Consider the following 20,022-nt stretch of genomic DNA (forward strand, 5'->3'; position numbering starts at 1 on the left):
CTAGTGTTGTCTTCTGGGACAGGGACATAGCTATTGTTGTCTTCTGGGACAGGGACAGAGCTATTGTTGTCTTCTGGGACAGGGACAGAGCTATTATCTTCTGGGACAGGGACAGAGCTATTATCTTCTGGGACAGGGTATTAGCTATTGTTGTCTTCTGGGACAGGAACAGAGCTATTGTTGTCTTCTGTACATTATGAAGGAAAAAGGAAACCGTACACTGCTCTTGATAGCATCACTGATATTTAAAAATCTTACATTTCGGCCTCACAGCCTTCGTCAGAGCGTTTGTGAATTTGTTTAAATTAGCACCCATATGTAGACCTAGCCCCACCCACATCCGTTACACGCATCGAAAGGGGTTGGAGGCGAAGGAGAAACAAATAAGTGCTACCAAATATAACAATTTGCATTTCATAAATATTAAAATAAAGTATGTAAATAAGACGTATTAAACACGTCTGTAAAACCACAATGAGGACGTAGCAAGTTTTCATGAATCATTGGGTACATCGTACGAAAAACATCAGAGTAATCTTAAATAGGGACGTAATTCATGTTCAAATTCACAACATAATATACATAGGCATTTCATCATTAGGACCTTTAGGAAATAATGTCTGGAGGGTGAACAAAAAGAATGCTCAGATGTGCGAGTGCCTTTTGAATTTTGAACTTCTGTACGTTATGACAGACAGGATCCTTCAGAGTGGATTCTCTTCTGTACATTATGACAGACAGGATCCGTCAGAGTGGATTCTCTTCTGTACATTATGACAGACAGGATCCCTCAGAGTGGATTCTCTTCTGTACATTATGACAGACAGGATCCCTCAGAGTGGATTCTCTTCTGTACATTATGACAGACAGGATCCCTCAGAGTGGATTCTCTTCTGTACATTATGACAGACAGGATCCGTCAGAGTGGATTCTCTTCTGTACATTATGACAGACAGGATCCCTCAGAGTGGATTCTCTTCTGTACATTATGACAGAGAGGATCCTTCAGAGTGGATTCTCTATTGTACATTATGACAGACAGGATCCTTCAGAGTGGGTTCTCTTCTGTACATTATGACAGACAGGATCCCTCAGAGTGGGTTCTCTACTGTACATTATGACAGACAGGATCCGTCAGAGTGGATTCTCTTCTGTACATTATGACAGAGAGGATCCTTCAGAGTGGGTTCTCTTCTGTACATTATGACAGACAGGATCCTTCAGAGTGGGTTCTCTTCTGTACATTATGACAGACAGGATCCTTCAGAGTGGGTTCTCTTCTGTACATTATGACAGACAGGATCCTTCAGAGTGGGTTCTCTACTGTACATTATGACAGACAGGATCCCTCAGAGTGGATTCTCTTCTGTACATTATGACAGAGAGGATCCTTCAGAGTGGATTCTCTATTGTACATTATGACAGACAGGATCCTTCAGAGTGGGTTCTCTTCTGTACATTATGACAGACAGGATCCCTCAGAGTGGGTTCTCTACTGTACATTATGACAGACAGGATCCGTCAGAGTGGATTCTCTTCTGTACATTATGACAGACAGGATCCTTCAGAGTGGGTTCTCTTCTGTACATTATGACAGACAGGATCCTTCAGAGTGGGTTCTCTACTGTACATTATGACAGAGAGGATCCGTCAGAGTGGGTTCTCTACTGTACATTATGACAGAGAGGATCCGTCAGAGTGGGTTCTCTTCTGTACATTATGACAGACAGGATCCTTCAGAGTGGGTTCTCTACTGTACATTATGACAGAGAGGATCCGTCAGAGTGGGTTCTCTACTGTACATTATGACAGACAGGATCCGTCAGAGTGGGTTCTCTACTGTACATTATGACAGAGAGGATCCGTCAGAGTGGGTTCTCTTCTGTATTTTATGACATACAGGAACCGTCAGAGTGGGTTCTCTACTGTACATTATGACATACAGGAACCGTCAGAGTGGGTTCTCTTCTGTATTTTATGACAGACAGGATCCGTCAGAGTGGGTTCTCTTCTGTATGTTATGCCCGTTTCTGTTTCAGTTAATGAAGCTTCGACTTAATTGCCAGTTATTCAGCTGTGGTTTTTTGAATTACTATGGATGTGAGAAGGGAATGTATGTGGTTCCAACATCCTCACTTCTGAGTGGACAATATTGTTAACGTGCAATATGCTTTATTAATTTAGACCACAAGGGTGTTTATCAGATCATACTACAGTCTTGGATGTTGTACTTTACTTAACCCTCATCATAATGTGTTTTCCAATTATATACACGTTTATTTTATGAATGACGATGTGTGTGTGTGTGTGTGTGTGTGTGTGTGTGTGTGTGTGTTTTCCAGTTTTCGAATGGCGTGCAACAAGATAATAACCCACAAGATGTTTGACCACATCGTTCTGGTCATTATCTTCCTCAACTGCATCACCATCGCCATGGAGAGGCCAAGAATAGAGGCATATAGCGTGGTGAGTGACACACGCACACACACACACACACACACACACACACACACACACACACACACACACACACACACACACACACACACACACACACACACACACACACACACACACACACACCGACACTGTAATCAGCGGAAAACATTTAGATGCACATATATTTCTCATTTGGTGCTCTCGCTGTAATTCCAAGCCGCTGTAATGAGGTGATTATTGAAATTGGATGCAAATGGAGATTGTATTGCCTGTCAGAGATCTCCCCACCATAGCTAGCAGGCCAAACACACACACACACACACACACACACACACACACACACACACACACACACACACACACACACACACACACACACACACACACACACACACACACACACACACACACACACACACACACACACACACACACACACACACACACAGACAGAGCTCGTAGCTACATTACCTGATGTTATTGTGCCTCCATCTCAATGGCCTGGGTTATTGCTGAATCTGATTGGTTTGTATCTGGTGTGTATATACTGTTGGTGGTTTAGAATGAACGGTGTTGATTGTGAGTTACATTCGCTAGAGATTTAGTCAATGTTTTATTACGAACAAAGGCAGTGTCAGTTATTGCTTTGGCAGCATGCTTACTCATGTACAGTAGCCTTCCACAGCCTCTTTTTGCAATTTCACTTGTCTGTAAAGCGATGGGAGTAAGACCTTGTACCGTTTCCTCTGAAGTAGATAACCTAGTTGTTTTCTAAAAAGCCTTGATTGGGAGTTGCGTTTGCTAGAGACCCTGGCGATTTGTCTGTCATTATAGATAACTAGTAAATACTGCGGTGTTTATTGATGTTGCTGCGTATATAGAGTGGGGCCCGAATTTGTTGACACCCTTTTAAAGATGAGAAATAATTCCTCTATAAAATAAATAATTAAAACACTGAGCTATATTTCTTCTTTAAAATATTGCGATATTATATTATTTTATTATAATACAAAATTCTCACAGAAAGAGATTTTGTTTAACAAGTAATATAACGCTTGACCCCTCTGTTTTCAATACCTCACCGTGCGAAGATAGCAGCACTGAGCCTTTTTATAACATATTGAGATTGGAGATTGGGAGTGATCTAAAACCATTCCTCCATACATAATCTTTCCAGATCCTTGATATCCTAGGTCTGTGCTTATGGAGCGGCAGGTAGCCTAGTGGTTAGAACGTTGGACTAGTAACCACTGAAAGGTTGCAAGATCGAATCCCTGAGCTGACAAGGTAAAAATCTGTTGCTCTGCCCCTGAACAAGGCAGTTAACCCACTGTTCCTAGGCCGTCATTGAAAATAAGAATTTGTTCTTAACTGACTTGCCTAGTTAAAGAAAGATAACATTTTTTGTCTAACCTCTTCAATTCTAACTGAGATGGCCTTTGCAAAATGTTGATTTTGAGGCCAATTCATATTTCTTTGTAGATATTGATGTGGGTTTGGGGTTATTGTCTTACTAGAAGTTTAACTTGCAGCCAAGTTTCAGCCTCCTGGCAGAAGCAACCAGGTGTTTGGGTAAAATATCCTGATACTGGGTCAAGTTGATGATGCCGTTGACTTTAACAAGGCCCCAGCACCAGCGGAAACAAAACAGCCTCATAACATCACCGATCCACCATATTTTACAGTAGGTATGGGGTTATTTTCTGGTCATGCATTCTAATTTTGATGCCAAACCCACCACTGATTCACTTGGCCATAGAGCTCTATTTTTCATGTCATCTGATCAAAGTACCAGTTTCAATCCAAGTGCCAACGCCGTTTAGTAATCTCCAGACGTTTACGTTTGTTGGATGACATGAAAATAGAGCTCTTTCACCACGCGCACCAGAGGTGGATTTTGCTTCGAATTAAGAATACATGAAAACCATTGAAAACTTCTTGTTTGAATTGAAGATGGCAATCCATAACCACAGATTAAGGATCTGGAAGGATTCTGTACAGATGAAGGATATTAAGGATCTAGATGAATTCTGTATGGATGAATGGTCTAAGATCCCTCCCAATGTGTTCGCCAACTCATTAAACATTTTAGAGAAAGGCTCAGTGCTGTTATCCTATTGAAAGGTATTGAAAACAGGGGTGTCAATAATTTGGACACCTACCTTTTTGAGAGAAGAAATATATTACCTGTTAAACAAAATCACCTCCGAGCAATTGCATTAGTATAAAATAATATAATTTCCCTTTTTTTTTGTCCATCGAATATGACTCGGTATTACAAGTCTTTATTTTAAACAGTCTATCATTTCAGACCACACTGTACATACTTCCACGGTATCTTATTTGACCTGTCCCATTTGCACAGCAGTAAACAGCTATGTGTTTCTCTGCATTTGCAGAACAATACATTTTTCCTTTGGTAATGATCACATTTAGTGTGGAATGTTGGGTGAATAATTGATTTAGTGTCTCAAAAATGATTCTCCAGTTTGGCACCACGTATCACAATGTGGTTGTCAGGCTCTTGATGTTTTAACACCACTACAAACAACATCTGCTTAGTTACTGGCTTTGGTTCATGAAATGAATTCATGGTACAACAGACATTTAGTCAATGTTTCATCTTTAGTGGTTATTATGAGGTTGACTGGGCTGGAATATAATGAATAATGTCGACAGTTGTTTTTTCATAACTGATTGTATGTTGAGGGATGTAAAATAGGAAAGAAGAGAAGAGGAGAAGGAAATGAAGGAGAGGACGAGAGAGGAGAAAGAAGGAGAGGATGAGAGAGGAGAAAGGAGAGAACAAGAGAGGAGAAAGGAGAGGCCGAGAGAGGAAGGAGAGGACGAGAGATGAAAGAAGAGGACGAGACATGAAAGGAGAGGACGAGAGAGGAAAGGAGTGGACGAGAGAGGAAAGGAGTGGACGCGAGATGAAAGGAGAGGACGAGAGAGGATGAGAGAGGAAAGGACAGGAGAGGACGAGAGAGGAGAAAGCAAGGAGACGACGAGAGAGGATGGAGATGACGAGAGAGGAAGGGAGAGGACGAGAGAGGATGAGAGAGGAGAAAGAAGGAGATGACGAGAGAGGAAAGGAGAGGAAAGGAGAGGAAAGGAGAGGAAAGGAGAGGACAGGAGAGGAAATGAGAGGATGAGAGAGGAAGAGAGGACGAGAGAGGAAGGAGAGGACAGGAGAGAAAATGAGAGGATGAGAGAGGAAAGAGAGGACGAGAGAGGAAGGGGAGGATGAGAGAGGAAACAAGAGGAAGGAGAGGACGAGAGAGGATGAGAGGAGAAAGACGGAGAGGACGAGAGAGGAAGGAGAGGATGAGAGAGGAAGGAGAGGACGAGAGAGGAACGAGAGGACGAGAGAGGAAGGAGAGGACGAGAGAGGAACGAGAGGACGAGAGAGGAAGGAGAGGACGAGAGAGGAAGGAGAGGACGAGAGAGGAAGGAGAGGACGAGAGAGGAAAGGAGAGGACGAGAGGAAGGAGATGATGAGAGAGGAAGGAGATGATGAGAGAGGAAGGAGAGGACGAGAGAGTAAGGAGAGGACGAGAGAGGAAGGAGAGGACGAGAGAGGAAGGAGAGGATGAGAGAGAAAGGAGAGGACGAGAGAGGAAAGGAAAGGAGATCTAAACTAACTGTATACGGAAGTCATTTGGCGAAAGGCAGCAAGCCTCAGCAGAAGATGAGGGATGAGACATACTAGATGAGTGGAGGGATAGAGATGTTTTACTCTGTGTCTGTCACTGTCTTTTGGAATCTCCTCTCCTTCTATTTCTACTTCACTCTCACTCACTGTCAGAATATATATAGCAAAGTTAATCCTAAACTACTTTAGAGGCAACTCAGGCGTATATTTTTAGTCTGTTGTCATTACTCACTTTGCTCTCTCTCTCTCTCTCCCTCCCTTTCTCTAGTTCTCTCTCCGTCTCTCTCTCGCCCTCCCTTTATCTCTCTCTCTCTGTCTCTCTCTCTGTCTCTCTCTCTGTCCTCTCTCTCTCACTGTCTCTCTCTCTCTTCTATTTCCCTGCTTCCTCCCTTCATTTCACGATCTGTTCATTTATAATGAATTTAATTATAAACATTACATAGTCACAGAGGATAGGAATGACTGGGGTCCCCCACGGATCTCTGAAACATTTCTTAAACAAAAAAACGATTGTGTCAACGCAAAGACTCCCAGAGACTCTGTTGTGGATATGAACTAGTCTTACTCGGAAGTAAGCGTGAGCGCATGGGAATGAAAGTTCACCCACACACACACACACACACACATATACACAACACACACAACACACACATTCACTTGACCACGCTGAAGGGTGCGTGTTTGTGTTGCAAGGGTCTGTACAGTCCGTTTACCCTGCTTGTTTTCTGTCCTGAACCCTTGTTTAGTTTCCCAAACACTTTCTCATCCCCCTTAACAGAACACTGACCTCTGTCTCTGTCTGTTTCTCTCTATGTATCTGTGTCTCTGTATCTCTCTCTCTCTCTGTTTCTCTTTGTTTCTCTCTTTGTCTCAATTCAATTCAAGGGGCTTTATCGGCATGGGAAACATGTGTTAACATTGCCAAAGCAAGTGAGGTAGATAATAAACAAAAGTGAAATAAACAATAAAAATGAACAGTAAACATTACACTCACAGAAGTTCCAAAAGAAAAAAGACATTTCAAATGTCATATTATGTATATATGCAGTGTTGTAACGATGTACAAATGGTTAAAGTACACAAGGGAAAATAAATAACCATAAATATGGGTTGTATTTACAATGATGTTTGTTCTTCACTGGTTGCCCTTTTCTTGTGGCAACAGGGCACAAATTCTCCTACTGTGATGTCACACTGTGGTATTTCACCCAGTAGATTTGGGAGTTTATCAAAATTGGGTTTGTTTTCAAATTCTTTTTGGATCTGTGTATTCTGAGGGAATGTGTGGCTCTAATATGGTCATACACTTGGCAGGAGGTTAGGAAGTGCAGCTCAGTTTCCACCTCATTTTGTGGGCAGTGTGCACATAGCCTGTCTTCTCTTGAGAGTCAGGTCTGCCTACGGCGGCCTTTCTCAATAGCAAGGCTATGCTCACTGAGTCTGTACATAGTCAAAGCTTTCCTTAAGTTTGTGTCAGTCACATTGGTCAGGTATTCTGACACTGTGTACTCTCTGTTTAGGGCCAAATAGCATTCTAGTTTGTAAATTCTTTCCAATGTGTGAAGTAAATATCTTTTTGTTTTCTCATGATCTGGTTGGGTCTAATTGTGTCTCTTTGTCTCCCTCTCTCTGCCTCTGTCTCTATCTATCTATCTATCTATCTATCTATCTATCTATCTATCTATCTATCTATCTATCTATCTATCTCTCTCTCTATCTCTCTATCTCTCTATCTCTCTCTCTCTCTATCTCTCTATCTCTCTATCTCTCTATCTCTCTCTCTCTATCTCTCTCTCTCTCTCTCTATCTCTCTCTCTCTCTATCTCTCTCTCTCTCTCTCTATCTCTCTCTCTCTCTCTCTCTCTCTCTATCTCTCTATCTCTCTATCTCTCTCTCTCTCTCTCTCTCTATCTCTCTATCTCTCTATCTCTCTATCTCTCTCTCTCTCTCTTCAGGAGCGCATCTTCCTCACATTATCCAACTACATCTTCACAGCGATCTTTGTGGCAGAGATGACAGTAAAGGTAAGGATGGACTTAGGGGACCATATTTATTTTGAACATGTTATTTCACCTTTATTTAACCAGGTAGGCCAGTTGAGAGCAAGTTCTCATTTACAACTGCAACCTGGCCAAGATGAAGCAAAGCAGTTCGACACATACAACAACACAGAGTTACACATGGAATAAACAAACACAATCGATAATACTGTAGAAAAAGTCTATATACAGTGTGCAAATGAGGTAGGATAAGAGAGGTAAGGCAATAAATAGGCCATGGTGGTTAGGTGTAATTACAATATAGCAATTAAACACTGGAATGGTAGAATGTGCAGAAGATGAATGTGCAAGTAGACATACTGGGGTGTAAAGAAGCAAGATAAAAAAATAAATACATTATGGAGATGAGGTAGTTGGATGGGCTATATACAGATGAGCTATGTACAGGTGCAGTGATCTGTGAGCTGCTCTGACAGCTGTTGCTTAAAGCTAGTGAGGGAGATATGAGTCTCTAGCTTCAGAGATTTTTGCAGTTCGTTCCAGTCATTGGCAGCAGAGAACTGGAAGGAGAGGCGGCCAAAGGAAGAATTGGCTTTGGGGGTGACCAATGAGATATACCTGCTGGAGCGCGTGCTACGGGTGGGTGCTGCTAGGGTGACCAGTGAGCTGAGATAAGGTAGGGCTTTACCTAGCAGAGACTTATAGACGACCTGGAGTCAGTGGGTTTGGCTAAGAGTATGAAGCGAGGGCCAGCCAACGAGAGCATACAGAGCATACCCTACCAAGCAGTAAACACGCAATGTCCTACCCAGGGAAGGGTAGTCTTCCTGGGCTTGACTCATCACTGTGCCTCAGGGCTCTAGTTAAGGCCTTCATAGGTCTGGTCTGATCCACATGGCCAGGTTAAAGCTCTACTCCCTCTGGGTGATATTAGGACATGTTGGGTAGGAGTTGCCCACAGGCAAAGATCTAGAAAAATCTTACCCAAATCCTAACCTTTACAATCAGAGAGAAACAATGGCAAACAGTTGTGAAATCCTACTCATATGAGGACTGTTTATAAACCTATATCCATCAGTGTATTATGTGTACAATCTGCCCTCAGGTTTATCAATCTGCCCTCAGGCTTATCAATCTGCCCTCAGGTTTATCAATCTGCCCTCAGGTTTATCAATCTGCCCTCAGGTGTATCAATCTGCCCTCAGGCTTATCAATCTGCCCTCAGGTTTATCAATCTGCCCTCAGGCTTATCAATCTGCCCTCAGGCTTATCAATCTGTACTCAGGCTTATCAATCTGTACTCAGGCTTATCAATCTGCCCTCAGGTTTATCAATCTCCCCTCAGGCTTATCAATCTGCCCTCAGGCTTATCAATCTGCCCTCAGGCTTATCAATCTGTACTCAGGCTTATCAATCTGCCCTCAGGTTTATCAATCTGTACTCAGGCTTATCAATCTGCCCTCGGGCTTATCAATCTGCCCTCGGGCTTATCAATCTGCCCTCAGGCTTATCAATCTGTACTCAGGCTTATCAATCTGCCCTCAGGCTTATCAATCTGCCCTCAGGTTTATCAATCTGCCCTCAGGTTTATCAATCTGCCCTCAGGTTTATCAATTTGCCCTCAGGCTTATCAATCTGCCCTCAGGCTTATCAATCTGTACTCAGGCTAATCAATCTGCCCTCAGGCTTATTTGACTAAATAGAAAGAAAGAGAGAAGGGGGAGAGAGAGAGAGAGAAGGGGGAGAGGAAGAGAAGGGGGAGAGGAAGAGATGGGGGAGAGAGAAATGGGGAGAGAGAGAACGTGAGTACCATTTTAGAGTTTCCTAAAAGTCATAATTTAGTGAGAGATGAGAAAATAGAGCTAACAAATACTTCAAGTACCTGACGTACCTAAAATACCTTAGCCATTTTTATCTGAATATCAAATAATTTCTGGGTAACAATTAACTACCTTACTGTGATTGTTTTCAAAGAAAATGGTCAAAAGAAACAAAAATAGTTTCTTAGCAAAGAGCTATTTCTTAAGCAAGAATTTGGCCAAGACTAGTCTGTGAGTTTCTGAGTTGGGAAGGGAAAACTGAAAATGTTCTGTTATTGGCAGAGCGGTTTGGAACTCTGTGTCTTATTGGTCTATTAACTAATTTCCTGCATGGTGATGTCACCAGGAAGGCCAAAACTACATCCCACCAAAACAGGGTGATCTGTTCAAACAGCTCTTACACTAAAAGGACATAATTTTCACAATTTCACAGTATTATTCCAACCTCATAGTGTGGAAACATATACACTGCATGTGGACACTGCAAAAGTATGTGGACACCTGCTTGTCGAACATCTCATTTCAAAATCATGAGCATTAATATGGAGTTGGTCCCCCCTATGCTCCACTTTTCTGGGAAGATGTTGGAACGTTGCTGCTGGGACTTGCTTCCATTCAGCCACAAGACCATTAATGAGGTTGGGCACTGATGTTGGGCGAGTAGGCCTGGCTCGCAGTCTGTGTTCCGATTCATCCCAAAGGTGTTCCATGGGTTTGAGGTCAGGGCTCTGTGCAGGCCAGTCAAGTTCCACCGCACTGATCTCGACAAACCATTTCTGTATGGACCTCGCTTTGTCCACGTGGGCATTGTCATGCTGAAACAGGAAAGGACCTTCCCCAAACTGTTGCCACAAAGTTGGAAGCACAGAATTGTCTAGAATGTCATTGTATGCTGTAGCGTTTTCCTGGAAAGATTTTCCTTCACTGGAACTAAGGTGCCTAGCCTGAACCATGATAAATAGCCCAGACCATTTTTCCTCCTCCACCAAACTTTACAGCTGGCACTAGGGGCGCAACTTTGGTTTTAGATGTGGGGGGGATATATATATATATATTTTATCCAGTCGGATAAACACTCCAAACAGCTTACCCGACTCCTCGGAGGCGTCCGCATGGTCCTAAAGCACACCGCTGCCTCTTTTTTTGTATCACATTCCAATGACAAAACTGGGGGGGACAAAAATGCAATTTCAGAATGTGGGGGCCATGTCCCCAGTGAACGTTGCACCCCTGGCTATGCATTCGGGCAGGTAGTGTTCTTCTGGCATCAGGCAAACCCAGATTCGTCCGTCGGACTGACAGATGGTGAAGAGTGAATCATCAAATCAAATTAAATCAAATTGTATTTGTCACTTGCGCCAAATACAACAGATGTAGACCTTACCGTGAAATGCTTACTTAACAAGACCTTAATTATCCAACAATGCAGTTCAAGAAATAGAGTTATGAAAATATTTACTAAATAAACAAAAGTAACAAAATAAAATAACAATAACGAGACTATATACATAATATATATAGTATATACATAACGAGACTATATATATACTATATATAGTATATACATAACGAGACTATATACATACTATATATAGTATATACATAACGAGACTATATACATACTATATATAGTATATACATAACGAGACTATATACATACTATATATAGTATATACATAACGAGACTATATACATACTATATATAGTATATACATAACGAGACTACCACTAACAATGTGCGAGGGTATAGGTTATTCGAGGTAATGTGTACACGTAGGTAGGGGTAAAGTGACTATGCATTGATAATAAACAGCGAGTAGCAGCAGTGTAAAAACAAAGGGGGGGGGGGGGTAATGTGTACACGTAGGTAGGGGTAAAGTGACTATGCATTGATAATAAACAGCGAGTAGCAGCAGTGTAAAAACAAAGGGGGGGGGGGGGTAATGTGTACACGTAGGTAGGGGTAAAGTGACTATGCATAGATAATAAACAGCGAGTAGCAGCAGTGTAAAAACAAAGGGGGGGGGGTCAATGTAGTATTCCGGGTGGCTAATTGGTTAATTGTCTTGGGTGTAGAAATTAAGGAGCCTTTTGGACCTATATTCACCACTCCAGAGGAAGCGTTTCCACTGCTCCAGAGTCCCATATCGGCGACCTTTACACCACTCCTGTCACACCCTGGCCTTAGTTATCTTTGTTTTCATTATTATTTTAGTTAGGTCATGGTGTGACATGGGGAAGTTTGTGTGTTTTTGTATTGTCTAGGGTGTTGTATGTTTTAGGGGGTTTAGTAGAGTAGATGGTTTAGTGTTCAGTGTAGGTATCTAGGAAAGTCTATGGTTGCCTTAATTGGGTCTCAATTAGAGACAGCTGGTTATTGTTGTCTCTGATTGGGAGCCATATTTAAGGCAACCATAGGCTTTAGCTGTTTTGTGGGTAATTGTCTATGTGTAGTGTTTGTGTCAGCACTATCTGTATATATAGCTTCACGGTCGTCTGTTTGTTGTTTTGTTTCGTTTTTCCTTCTTATAATAAAGAGAAGATGTATTTTTCACGCGCTGCGCCTTGGTCCTCTCTCTCTCCCTTTGACGATCGTGACAGAATTCCCCACCAAACCCGGATCAAGCAGCGTGACAAGCGGCAACAGGAGCAAGGCATCAAGGATTCATGGACATGGGAGGAGATATTAGATGGAAAGGGACCTTGGGCACAACCGGGAGAATATCGCCTCCCTCATGCAGAGCTGGAGGCAGCGAAAGCCGAGAGGAGGCGATATGAGGAGGCAGCACGGAGGCAAGGCTGGAAGCCTGCGAGTACTACCCAAAAATGTATTGGGGGGGGAGGGGTAAGAGGTAGTGGGTCGAGGGGGCAGGTAGGAGACCTGCGCCCACTTCCCAGGCTAACCATGGAGAGCGGGAGTACGGGCGGACACCGTGTTACTCAGTAGAGCGCACGGTGTCTCCTGTACGTGTTCATAGCCCGGTGCGGGTTATTCCACCTCCCCGCACTGGTGGGGCTAGATTGGGCATTGAGCCAGGTGCCATGAAGCCGGCTCAACGCGTCTGGTCTCCAGTGCGTCTCCTCGGGCCGGCTTACATGGCACCAGCCTTACGCATGGTGTCCCTTGTGCGCCTACATAGCCCGGTGCGGGTTATTCCACCTCCCCGCACTGGGCGGGCGACGGGGAGCATTCAACCAGGTAAGGTTGGGCAGGCTCCGTGTTCAAGGGAACCAGTACGCCTGCACGGTCCGGTATTTCCGGCGCCACCTCCCCGCCCCAGTCCAGTACCACCAGTGCCTCCTCCACGCACTAACCCTATGGTGCGTGTCTCCAGCCCTTTACCACCTGTGCCTAAACCACGCACCAAGCCTCCTGTGTGTCCCCAGAGTCCTGTGCGTCCTGTTGCTGCTCCCCGCACTAGCCCTGAGATGCGTGTCCCCAGTCCGGTACCACCAGTTCCGGCACCACGCACCAGGCCTACAGTGCGCCTCATCCGGCCAGAGCCATCCGTTTGCCCAGTGCCATCTGAGCCATCCGTCTGCCCAGTGCCATCTGAGCCATCCGTCTCCCCAGCGCCATCTGAACCATCCGTCTCCCCAGCGCCATCTGAGCCATCCGTCTCCCCAGCGCCATCTGAGCCATCCGTCTGCCCAGTGCCGTCTGAGCCATCCGTCTGTCCCGAGCCATTAGAGCCGCCCGTCTGTCCCGAGCCGTCAGAGCCGTTAGTCAGTCAGGAGCCGCTAGAGCCGTTCGTCAGTCAGGATCTGCCAGAGCCGCCAACCAGACAGGATCTGCCAGAGCCGCCAACCAGACAGGATCTGCCAGAGCCGCCAACCAGACAGGATCTACAAGAGCCGCCAACCAGACAGGATCTGCCAGAGCCGCCAACCAGACAGGATCTGCCAGAGCCGCCAACCAGACAGGATCTGCCAGAGCCGCCAACCAGACAGGATCTGCCAGAGCCGTCAGCCAGCCATGAGCAGCCAGATCCGTCAGCCAGCCATGAGCAGCCAGATCCGTCAGCAAGCCATGAGCAGTCAGATCCGTCAGCCAGCCATGAGCAGCCAGATCCGTCAGCCAGCCATGAGCAGCCAGATCCGTCAGCCAGCCATGAGCAGCCAGATCCGTCAGCCAGCCATGAGCAGCCAGATCCGTCAGCCAGCCATGAGCAGCCAGATCCGTCAGCCAGCCATGAGCAGCCAGATCCGTCAGCCAGCCATGAGCAGCCAGATCCGTCAGCCAGCCATGAGACGTCCAGCCAGGATCCGCCAGAGCCATCCAGCCAGGATCCGCCAGGGCCGTCCAGCCAGGATCCACCAGAGCCGTCCAGCCAGGATCCCCCAGAGCCAGCCAGCCAGGATCCGCCAGCCAGGATCCGCCAGAGCCAGCCAGCCAGGATCCGCCATTCAGTCCGGTGCTGCCCTTCAGTCCGGTGCTGTCCCTCAGTCCGGAGCTGCCGTCCCTCAGTCCGGAGCTGCCCCTTATCCTGGTGCTGCCCCTTATCCTGGTGCTGCCCCTTAGTCCGGTACTGCCCCTTAGTACGGTGCTGCCCCTTAGTCCGGTGCTGCCATTTAGTCCGGTGCTGCCCCTTATTCCAGTGGGGTTAAGAAAGCGGGTAGTGACTATGGTGGGGTGGGGACCACGACCAGTGCCAGAGCCGCCACCGTGGACAGACGCCCACCCAGACCCTCCCCTAGACTTTAGGCTGGTGCGCCCGGAGTTCGCACCTTAAGGGGGGGGTTATGTCACACCCTGGCCTTAGTTATCTTTGTTTTCATTATTATTTTAGTTAGGTCAGGGTGTGACATGGGGAAGTTTGTGTGTTTTTGTATTGTGTATGGTGTTGTATGTTATAGGGGGTTTAGTAGAGTAGATGGTTTAGTGTTCAGTGTAGGTATCTAGGAAAGTCTATGGTTGCCTGAATTGGGTCTCAATTAGAGACAGCTGGTTATTGTTGTCTCTGATTGGGAGCCATATTTAAGGCAACCATAGGCTTTAGCTGTTTTGTGGGGAATTGTCTATGTCTAAGTGTTTAGTGTCAGCACTTATGTTTGTATAGCTTCACGGTCATCTGTTTGTTGTTTTGTTTCGTTTTTCCTTCTTATAATAAAAAGAAGATGTATTTTTCACGCGCTGCGCCTTGGTCCTCTCTCTCTCCCTTTGACGATCGTGACAACTCCAGTCAACGCTTGGCATTGCGCGTGGTGATCTTAGGCTTGTGTGCCGCTGCTCAGTCATGGAAACCCATTTCATGAAGTTCCCGAAGAATGGTTATTGTGCTGACGTTGCTTCCAGAGGCAGTTTGGAACTCGGTAGTGAGTGTTGCAATCAAGGACAGACGATTTTTATGTGCTACGCGCTTCAGCACTCAGTGGTTGCATTCTGTGAGCTTGTGTGGCCTACCACTTTGCGTTGTTGCTCCCAGACGTTTCCACTTCACAATAACAGCACTAAGGGTGGACCGGGGAATCTCTAGCAGGGCCGACATTTGGAACAGTGGCCTCCTATGACAATGCCACATTGAAAGTCACTGAGCTCTTCAATAAGGCCATTCTACTGCCAATGTTTGTCTATGGAGATTGCATGGCTGTGTGCTCAATTTTATACACCTTTCAGCAATGGGTGTGGTTAAAATAACTAAATCCACACATTTTGAAGGGGTGTATACCACTGGAAAATCACGTTTTTGACTGTACTGGGCCTTCAGGACACGGCCCACCTCCAAATGATTGATCTTCAGCTCTACTGTTTCACTCTCATTAAAGACAGATACAAAGCCTTTAAGAAAGCAGACTTCCCGTGTGATACCTGAGTAAGTCTCACGCACACAGAGACACACACACAGAGACACACACACACACAGAGACACACACACACACTCTTGAATGGGAGCGATCCAGGGGAGAACTGTCACGTTCCTGACCTGTTTTCCTTTGTTATGTATTTGTTTTAGTTGGTCAGGGCGTGAGTTGGGTGGGTTGGTCTAGGTTTGTTTTTCTATGTTGGGATTTTTGTGTTTGGCCTGGTATGATTCTCAATCAGAGACAGGTGTGTATCGTTTGTCCCTGATTGAGAGTCATACTTAGGCAGCCAGGGTTTCACTGGTGTTTTGTGGGTGTTTGTTTCCTGTGTAAGTGTTTGGGCCACACAGGACTGTTTTCAGGTTAGTCACGTTTGTAGAGTTTCATAATTTGTAGTGTTTGTTGTTTGTTCATTAAAGCATGAATACCTACTACTCCGCATCTTGGTCCGATCCATGCTCCTCCTCGTCTGAGGAGGAGAACGACTACGACAACCTTAACAGAAACACCCACCAAAACAGGATCAAGCGGAGTGGAGAAGGAAGGCAGGAACAACAGCAATGGGGAAAAGAGGAATGGACTTGGGAGGAGATCCTGGACGGTAAAGGGCCTTGGGCAGAGCCAGTGGAGTGTCGCCGCCCCAAAGCGGAGCTGGAGGCAGCGAAAGCGGAGAGGAGGTTGTATGAGGCTAAAGCAAGGCAGAGCGGCTGGAAGCCTGAGAGGCTCACCCAAAAATTTCTTGGGTGGAGGCTAAAGGGGAGTGTGGCGAAGCCGGGTTGGTTACCTGAGCCAACTCCCCGGGCTTACCGTGGAGTGAGAGGGCGTCGTACTGGTCAGACACCGTGTTATGCGGTAAAGCGCATGGTGTCCCCAGTACGCGTGCTTAGCCCAGTGCGGGCTATTCCACCTTGCCGCACTGGGAGGGCTAGGTTGGGCATCGAGCCGGATGTCATGAAGCCGGCCCAACGTATCTGGCCTCCAGTACGTCTCCTCGGGCCGGCGTACATGGCACCAGCCTTACAGGTGGTGTCCCCGGTTCGCCTGCATAGCCCAGTGCGGGTTATTCCACCTCGCCGCACTGGCAGGGCTACGGGGACCATTCAACCTGGTAAGGTTGGGGAGGCTTGGTGCTCAAGAGCGCGTGTCCTCCTTCACGGTCCGGTATATCCGGCGCCACCTTCCCACCCCAGCTCAGTACCACCAGTGCCTACTCCACGCACCAGGCTTCCAGTGCGTTTCCAGAGCCCTGTTCCTCCTCCACGCACTCTCCCTGTGGTGCATGTCTCCAGCCCAGTGCCTCCAGTTCCGGCACCACGCACCAGGCCTACTGTGCGCCTCAGCAGGTCAGAGTCGGCCGTCTGCCCAACGCCGCCTGCGCTGCTTGCCTGCTCAGCGCTGCCCGAACTGTCTGCCTTCCCAGCGCTGTCTGAACTGCCTGCCTGCCCAGCGTGGTCTGAACTGTCTGCCTGCCCAGCGCTGCCCGTCTGTCCCGAGCCTTCAGAGCCGTCCAGCCAGGACCAGCCAGTGCCGTCCAGCCAGGACCAGCCAGAGCCGTCCAGCCAGGACCAGCCAGAGCCGTCCAGCCAGGACCAGCCAGAGCCGTCCAGCCAGGACCAGCCAGAGCCGTCCAGCCAGGACCAGCCAGAGCCGTCCAGCCAGGATCTGCCAGAGTCCCTCGGCCAGGACCTGCCAGAGTCCCTCGGCCAGGACCTGCCAGAGTCCCTCGGCCAGGACCTGCCAGAGTCCCTCGGCCAGGACCTGCCAGAGTCCCTCGGCCAGGACCTGCCAGAGTCCCTCGGCCAGGACCTGCCAGAGTCCCTCGGCCAGGACCTGCCAGAGTCCCTCAGCCCGGAGCTGCCGTCCCTCAGCCCGGAGCTGCCGCCCCTTATCCCGGTGCTGCCCCTTATCCCGGTGCTGCCCCTTATCCCGATGCTGCCCCTTCATTTAGGTGGGTTTAGTTGGAGGGTGGTCATTGGGAGGGGGATACGGAAGCGGGGAGTGACTATGGTGGTGTGGGGACCTCGCCCAGCGCCAGAGCCGCCACCGTGGACAGACGCCCACCCAGTCCCTCCCCTAGACTTTGTGCTGGTGCGCCCGGAGTTCGCACCTTAAGGGGGGGTTCTGTCACGTTCCTGACCTGTTTTCCTTTGTTATGTATTTGTTTTAGTTGGTCAGGGCGTGAGTTGGGTAGGTTAGTCTAGGTTTGTTTTTCTATGTTGGGATTTTTGTGTTTGGCCTGGTATGATTCTCAATCAGAGACAGGTGTGTATCGTTTGTCCCTGATTGAGAGTCATACTAAGGCAGCCAGGGTTTCACTGGTGTTTTGTGGGTGTTTGTTTCCTGTGTCAGTGTTTGGGCCACACACGACTTTTTTCAGGTTAGTCACGTTTGTAGAGTTTCATAATTTGTAGTGTTTGTTGTTTGTTCATTAAAGCATGAATACCTACTACTCCGCATCTTGGTCCGATCCATGCTCCTCCTCGTCTGAGGAGGAGAACGACTACGACAACCTTAACAAGAACGACTAACCCATCTCATTAAATGCTCGGAAGTTCAAGGCAGAGCACGGTATTGTTAACAGAAAACAGAATCTCTAATTGTAGGGAAAGGAAAAATGTCCGTCTTCTTGGTCAATTTTCATGTAAATTAAAGCATGTTTCAAAGACAATCATGATACCAATAATAACTTCTAATTCACCCGATGTATGTCCTTGAACCAAATATGTCTTTCATCAAACACAGAAATATTTACTAAATAAACAAAAGTAACACAATAAAATAACAATAACGAGACTATATACATACTATATATAGTATATACGAGCTGGCAGTACCGAGCTAGCCTGCAGTGCCCCGGTTGGCCTTCGACTTGAGTTAGCCAATGAGAGCTGGCAGTACTGAGCTAGCCTGCAGTGCCCCGGTTGGCCTTCGACTTGAGTTAGCCAATGAGAGCTGGCAGTACTGAGCTAGCCTGCAGTGCCCCGGTTGGCCTTCGACTTGAGTTAGCCAATGAGAGCTGGCAGTACTGAGCTAGCCTGCAGTGCCCCGGTTGGCCTTCGACTTGAGTTAGCCAATAAGAGCTGGCAGTACTGAGCTAGCCTGCAGTGCCCCGGTTGGCCTTCGACTTGAGTTAGCCAATGAGAGCTGGCAGTACCGAGCTAGCCTGCAGTGCCACGGTTGGCCTTCGACAGCGTCACTTCCTGAAGTAGCTCAAACTGTGCATATTATGTCTCCATGAGACGCCATCTTAACCGTCAACTTAATTTGGCGTGAATGCGCTATTGAGTCTTTACATAGGAATGAATGGCACTCAATACAAAAGCAAGGACATTTGAATATTGGCTTGACATATTTTAAAATATGTGTGTGTGTGTGTGTGTGTGTGTGTGTGTGTGTGTGTGTGTGTGTGTGTGTGTGTGTGTGTGTGTGTGAGCTCAATGGTCTGTGATGACGAGAGAGATGTGTGTGTGTGTGCGTTAACTCCAATGACTGTATATATGAATGGACAAAGCTATCGATCACACACACACACACACACACACACACACACACACACACACACACACACACACACACACACACACACACACACACAAACACACACACACACACACACACACACACACACACACACACACACACACACACATTCATCTCTCTCGTCATCACTGACCGTTGAGCTTACAGACACACACATACACGCAGACACGCAGACACACACACACACACACACACACACACACACACACACACACACACACACACACACACACACACACACACACACACACACACACACACACACACACACACACATTCATCTCTCTCGTCATCACTGACCGTTGATCTTACAGACACACACATACGCACACACACACACACACACACACACACACACACACACACACACACACACACACACACACACACACACACACACACACACACACACACACACACACACACATTCATCTCTCTCGTCATCACTGACCGTTGAGCTTACAGACACACACATACACACACACACACACACACACACATTCATCTCTCTCGTCATCACTGACCGTTGAGCTTACAGACACACACATACACGCAGACACACACACACATCTTTTAATATTATGTCTAGCCAATATTCAAATGTCCTGTCTTTTGAATTGTGTGCTATGGCTCGTGGCAGGGGTGAGGAGGGGTGAGGGCAAGAGAAAGTTCACAGGTGTCACTCACTAAGACCTCTATCTCTATTCTAGGACCCAATGTAACACCAGGGCTCACCCACACAGACACACACACACTGTGTGGCACA

General features: G+C 46.7%; 1 protein-coding gene across 1 annotated transcript in view; it reads left to right on the plus strand.

The window, feature by feature from the left end:
- LOC129852889 (voltage-dependent T-type calcium channel subunit alpha-1G-like) overlaps positions 1–20,022 on the plus strand; it is a 166,709-nt gene that overhangs the window by 99,472 nt on the left and 47,215 nt on the right. The window contains exons 17-18 of the mRNA XM_055918878.1: positions 2,343–2,466; positions 8,050–8,118. Of these exons, the coding sequence (XP_055774853.1) occupies positions 2,343–2,466; positions 8,050–8,118 (193 nt within the window). The remainder of the gene's footprint in view (positions 1–2,342; positions 2,467–8,049; positions 8,119–20,022) is intronic.

This window comes from Salvelinus fontinalis, chromosome 1 (assembly GCF_029448725.1).
Source record: "Salvelinus fontinalis isolate EN_2023a chromosome 1, ASM2944872v1, whole genome shotgun sequence".
NCBI lineage: Eukaryota > Metazoa > Chordata > Actinopteri > Salmoniformes > Salmonidae > Salvelinus > Salvelinus fontinalis.